At 40.4% G+C, this 6,000-nt stretch overlaps 1 protein-coding gene across 1 annotated transcript in view; it reads left to right on the forward strand.

Moving 5' to 3' along the window:
• WDR64 (WD repeat domain 64) overlaps positions 1-2,422 on the forward strand; it is a 156,033-nt gene extending 153,611 nt beyond the window's left edge. Inside the window, exon 28 of the mRNA XM_023549317.2 lies at positions 1,824-2,422. Coding sequence (XP_023405085.2) covers positions 1,824-1,903 — 80 coding nt within the window. The 3' untranslated portion in view covers positions 1,904-2,422. The remainder of the gene's footprint in view (positions 1-1,823) is intronic.
• Positions 2,423-6,000: the final 3,578 nt, after the last annotated feature.

Here is a 6,000-nt window from a genome sequence, read left to right on the forward strand (position 1 = left end):
AATATTTAAGAATCTCGCCCTATCCCCTTACCTCATTTGTCCTCATATCTCTGATCACTACCTGACGTTTGCATTATATAAGAATTTTTTTTTTTTCATTGCTTCTATCCCACTGGAATGTAAGATTTAAGAAGGGAGGAACTCTGACTTATTCTTTGCAGGAACTCCAGTATCTAGAATAGACTGACGCATGAGACACTCAACCATTTGCTAAATGAAAGAATACATGTTGCTGTCAAGTCGATTCTGACTCATAGCGGCCCTATAAAAGAAAGTAGAACCGTCCACAGGGTTTCCAAGGCTGTAATCTTTATGGTAGAAACCCTGGTGGCATAGCAGTTAGATGCTACGGCTGCTAACCAAGAGGTGGGCAGTTTGAATCGGTCAGGCACTCCTTGGAAACTATGGTGCAGTTCTACTCTGTCCTATAGGGTCACTATGAGTCGGAATTGACTCAATGGCAGTGGGTTTTAATCTTTATGGCAAGCTGCCACATCTTTCAGAGTGGCTGGTGGGTTCAAACTGCCGACCTTTCAGTTAGCAATCAAGCACTTAACCACTGTGCAACAGGGCTCCTTGAATGAAAGAATAGATAGGTTAAAATAAAATAAAAAAAAGAATAGAGAATAAAGGAAGGAAAGACCTTCACAGCATGGGAAGTTCCCTCAGCTAGGGTGTAACAGATCTAGGCTAGAAGCCTCCAACCTGGCCTCAGGGCTGAAGAGGAGCAGCCACTTGGTCTATTCCAGTCCACGCCCAAAGAGTCTTCAGGCAGTTTAATCTTCACCTCACGCTGCCTTTCTCTCTCTTTGCCTTATACTCTCTACGTCCACTCTTCCCTTTTCCTTCTTTCTCTCCCTCGCCCAAGTTGCTGTTGTTAGGTGCCCTCTCGTCAGTTTTGAACTCATGCTGACTCCACATGACAGAGTAGAGCTGCCCCATAGGGTGTTCTAGGCTGTGATCTTTACTGGAGCAGATCACCAGGTCTTTCTTCCTCTGGGCAGCTGAGCACTGAGGTGTATTACCAGGGCTCCTTCCCTTCCTCATAATAGACCATAAAATCAAATTGATGTGTATTTGCAATTATTTGGTTGAATATTGCTGACAAAATTGGACACTTCTTGATCTGAATTTTAAAACTAAATGAGTTTAATTTTTTAAATATATTTCTTAAAAAAATCTAATTTTTAGTTCTTATTTTTGTGATCATGAATTGATGGCTTTTTTTCTGAGTCTAAGGAATCTGAAGATTTAAATATACAGTATCTCTAAACCTTATAACAACCTAGCAAGCTTCATTGTTTTGCTTTTTAAGCCAACTCTTTACAGATTGGTGAATTAAGTCCCAGAATGGATGCCTGCCCTGTTAAGTAGCTCTAAAGTGTCTGCTCTTCCCACCACATTCTCTGGAGCCCCATTTCCTGCTTTCAATATACTTTAAACTTGAGGCACACAAGGTTGTCAAGTAAATAACTACGCTTTCTTTCTAATCAAAAACCAAACCAATTGTCATTGAGTGGACTCCAGCACGTGGCAACCCCATCTATTGCAGAGTGGAACTGAGCTCCATTGGGTTTTCATGATTATGACTGTTCAGCAGCACATCCCAGGCCTTCTCATGAGGTAACTCTGGGTGGGTTTGAACCACCAACCTTTCAAGTTAGTGGCTGAGCACTTAACCGTTTGCACCGTCCGGGGACTCCACGATTTCTTTCTAGGAGGATTAAAATCTCTAAGTAAATTAGTGGTGCAACTTAATTCTGGAAAATTATGTTTATAACACTAGTTACTAACAGGCATACCCTTTATTTTACAGTTACAAGGGAGGAGGAGAAGTCTGAAAAGACATTTGGTCCCACAAATAAATCTGGCTTCTTCCTTCTTCCCATCTATTCCCAAGTGAAGAGAGGAAAATGAGAAGCTGTTGCTGTGGCCTGGTCTGCACATAGAGTGTCAAGGGCTGGATGATACCTCAGGCTTTATTATAGGATGGGAGCGAACTTCCACCAGACACTGTCAGCCCTCCCCATATCCTCAGGCCATCCTGTTGAGGAAGAAGATTGCTCAGGGAGCCACTGGTGGCCTCAGCCCTCAATGCCAAGCAAAGCAGCAAGCAGCCAGTTTGCCAACTTCTTTCATTTACTGAAATCCATTCAATGAATAGGCAGTGTTTCTTGTTCACTGTCAGCAAAATGACAATAAGGATGCAAATGAAACCAGTAACATAAGTAGATTTAAATAATATGACTTATCAACGATTAGCTTTTCACCTTCCCTCATTGCTCATCCTATTCCAAGAATGATTAATTGAAAACATGCATTAAGAAGCAACTTACTTGTGTCATGCTATGTGGTATACACAGAGAATTACTATTAAAAAGAAAAATGAACCAGTTGGGTCTCTAGCTATTTGTCTTCTTCATTTGGGGATATCTCATCTGGAAAAAAAATGTTTAGTTCCTTAGAAAAAGTCAGAAATTATTATGTTTGGCCTAGAAATGACTCTAGATAAATAGAACTTGAATGGTTATATGAACTTTCTGAGGTTCATCTTTTATTCTTTGAATAATTGATTTTGGTATTGGGGTCAAATCATTAATTTCACCAATGTGTACTCATATAAAAGATGAAAGCAGCTAAAGTTGATCAATAATACATTAGACTTTAAGTAAGTCAAAAGGCATGAGGAAAGTATTAGAATTGAAGCATGAAGACTGGCTGACATGGTCCTCTTCTGGAATGATTCTGAGCTTTGAATAATAAAAGTGTTTCCATGTCAAGGGTTAGCCTACTTTTCCCAAAGCACCAGGCCGCTTGGTAAGAAAAAGCTGTGGACCTTTGGTAGAATCTGATTCTACCTTTCCATTCTGTGAAAGGTGTTATAATTCTTAAAATCCCAAAATCTATGAAGATTTATGGTCAGAATAACAACTCATTTTTAACAAGTATCAGCTAAAAACAAATCTGGGCTCTGACCGGGAGAAGCTTTATTCAGAAGAAAAGGCTGAAACGGAAAAGGACTAATGTGGTAGTGGGGGAGGGGAGAACACCCAGACCATAAGATCTGCAAGCTTCTCAAAGAGTTAGGGAAGAAGCATTTTTCTTTTCTAGAGACTGGGAGTAAACAAGCCTAGAAAAAAAACCCGGTGTGGGGAAGTAGGATGAAAGGTTGACATGATCAGAGAGTAAATCAGAATGTTTTACACTGAGGTCAGTCTGTTCTTCAGGAGGGAGTTTGAAAAGGGGGAAGTTCTGGGTTTTTTATGTAGGCTGAGGGTGGGCCAAAACACAGGAACTGAGGGAACGAGAGAAGCTTAACCAAACATTGGTTAACAAGCACTCTGTTTCTGATTGGTCAGTGGCGGGGCAGATGAACCTGTAAGCCACTAACCTACAGAGTCAAGAAGAACAGTGACCTGTATAACCTGCATTCACTGTTCCCTCTTTGGAGCACCTTCCCAACATGTTTGGGTGACACGGCCAATTTGAGTCTGATCTACTCACAGTAAATATATTCTGTTACTGTAATTTTTGGTGTTTCTCTACACGTTTAGGTTTTTGACAGTCCTGAAATAAAATAAATGCTAACCCAGCATTCTCCATCAGGGGAAAACATTACTCAGGAAGAAAAGTCAAATGTTAAATAAGATTACTGACAAACAAAAATTGACTTAATCACGGGTAAAAACCCATGTGTGCCAGAGTAGTAGTGTTTTCAGTGGCTAATTTTTTGGAAGTAGATCACCAGGCCCTTCTTCTGAGGCTCCTCTGGTGGACTTGTACCTGCAAGCTTTCAGTTAGCAGCCGAGTGTGATTACCATTCACACCACAGAGGGATTCCTAATCACCAGGATATACACAGTAGAGAAAATACAAAAGGGTGTTCTCTAGTAGAAGGAAAATGGATAGAAGTTCAGAGATGCAGGAAGGATAAAGAGCAATGAAAATGATGAATATGTAGATAACTTATATGAACATTAACAGTATAAAACAGTATCAATAATGTTTTAGAAGTTAAAAACATGGACAATTAAAATCAATAAAATAAAAAAAAATAGACATGAAAGTTGGGAGGAAAAGAAATACAGTTAAAGTGTTCTGAGACTCTTGAATTGTCTGGAAAAAGGTCAAAGTACCAATACTCATTCAACTCTGATAAAACAGGGATAAGCTTCATAAACTCTATGTTAACCACGAAAAGAATAGCAACAGACTGTATAACTGTGGGACAAAGAACTCCATTTGGCCTTTTGTCTCTGGTTCCTGAAAATAAATCCTGGAATTTGTCAGCAATCAAGGTGTCTTTGCTTCTCTAAAACAGCCAGGCAACATTTAAGCATGTGCAAATGAGTTGGGAGCCCCCACCTCCACACCTGGCAACAAACCTCAGAGGGGGGCATAATGCAATCAATCATGCATATCCATTGATTTCATCGATCATAAATATGCATTGAGGCCCCAATCATGCCTATGCATTGTTATAAGAGGCCATGAACATGGAAGCAGTTGAGCCACCTGGATTGGTGAGAATGTCCCCGCATGGCAGAAAGTGACAAGTCCCTGGGGACAATGGAGGCTACCTGCTGAGAACTCTCCCAGACCTTACCTGATTTTTCCCTTCATTTATATCCTTTCTGTTATAATAAATGGGTAACTGTAAAAATAGGTAGTTTCCGTGAGTTCTGTGTGTCATTCTAGTGAGTTATCAAACCCACTGGGGGTAGTAAAAGCCAGTGGTGAGGCTGGCATTTGCCTATTTGGCAGTCTGAAGGACAGTGTCCTTTTACTTGTAAGGCCTGACCTAAGTCTGGGTGGCTAGGTTCAGAGAGAGAAAGTACCACGTGGCTGGCTGGTGTCAGAAGAAGTAGGAAAATGAGGATATGAGTTATATTTGCATTTTGGGAGTGGGCCTTACATCCATTTTTATTAACACAATAGCTAATGGCCTGATAAAGGAGGAAAAGGAGCATAATGAAAATTAACTTGATCTAAAAGAAAGCAAAGGGTAAGACAGTACACAATACTGGGGAAGCCAGCATGACTTGTACAAGGCAAGGTCATGGAAGCTCCATAGACACATCCAAACTCCCTGAGGGACCAAATTGCTGGACTGAGGGCTGTGGGAACCATGGTCTCGGGGAACAACTAATTTAATTGGCATAATATAGTTTATAAAGAAAATGTTCTACATTCTACTTTGGTGAGTAGCATCTGGGCTCTTAAAAGCCTGTGAGTGGCCATCTAAGATACTCCACTGGTCTCATCCCTTTAAGAGCAAGGGAAAATGAAGAAAACTAAAGATATGAGGGAAAGATTAGTCCAAAGGACTAAAAGACCACATCTACCATGGCCTCTACCAGACTGAGCCCAGTACAACTGGATGGTCCCCAGCTACCATTACTGACCACTCTGATAGGGATCACAATAGAGGGCCCCAGAAAGAGCTGGAGAAAAATGTAGAACAAAATTCTAACTCACAAAAAAAGACCAGACTTACTGTCTTGACAGAGACTGGAGAAACCCCAAGAGTATGGCCCCCAGACACCCTTTTAACTCAGTAATGAAATCACTCCCTAAAGATTTCAGCTAAAGATTAAATAGGACCATAAAACAAAACGAGACTAAAGAGGCACACTAGCCCAGGGACAAGGACTAGAAGGCAGGAGGGGACAGGAAAGCTAGTAAGAGAGAACCCAAGGGCGAGAAGGAAGAGTGTTGACATGCCGTGGAGTTGTTAACCAGTGTCATAAAACAATATGTGTACTAATCATTTAATACGAAACTAGTTTGTTCTGTAAACCTTCATCTAAAGCACAATAAAAAAATTAAGGGCCCCGCCCAAATAAATAAATAACAGAGAGAAAGAAAAAAGAAACACAGAATAGGCAGGACAAGGAAAAAAGACATAGTAATGTGGTAGATTTAAACGGCTATATATCAATCATTATGAAAAATTTAATAAATTAGATGTTCAAATTAAAAGACAAAGATTGTCAATGG

This window comes from Loxodonta africana, chromosome 25 (genome assembly GCF_030014295.1).
Source record: "Loxodonta africana isolate mLoxAfr1 chromosome 25, mLoxAfr1.hap2, whole genome shotgun sequence".
Classification (NCBI taxonomy): domain Eukaryota; kingdom Metazoa; phylum Chordata; class Mammalia; order Proboscidea; family Elephantidae; genus Loxodonta; species Loxodonta africana.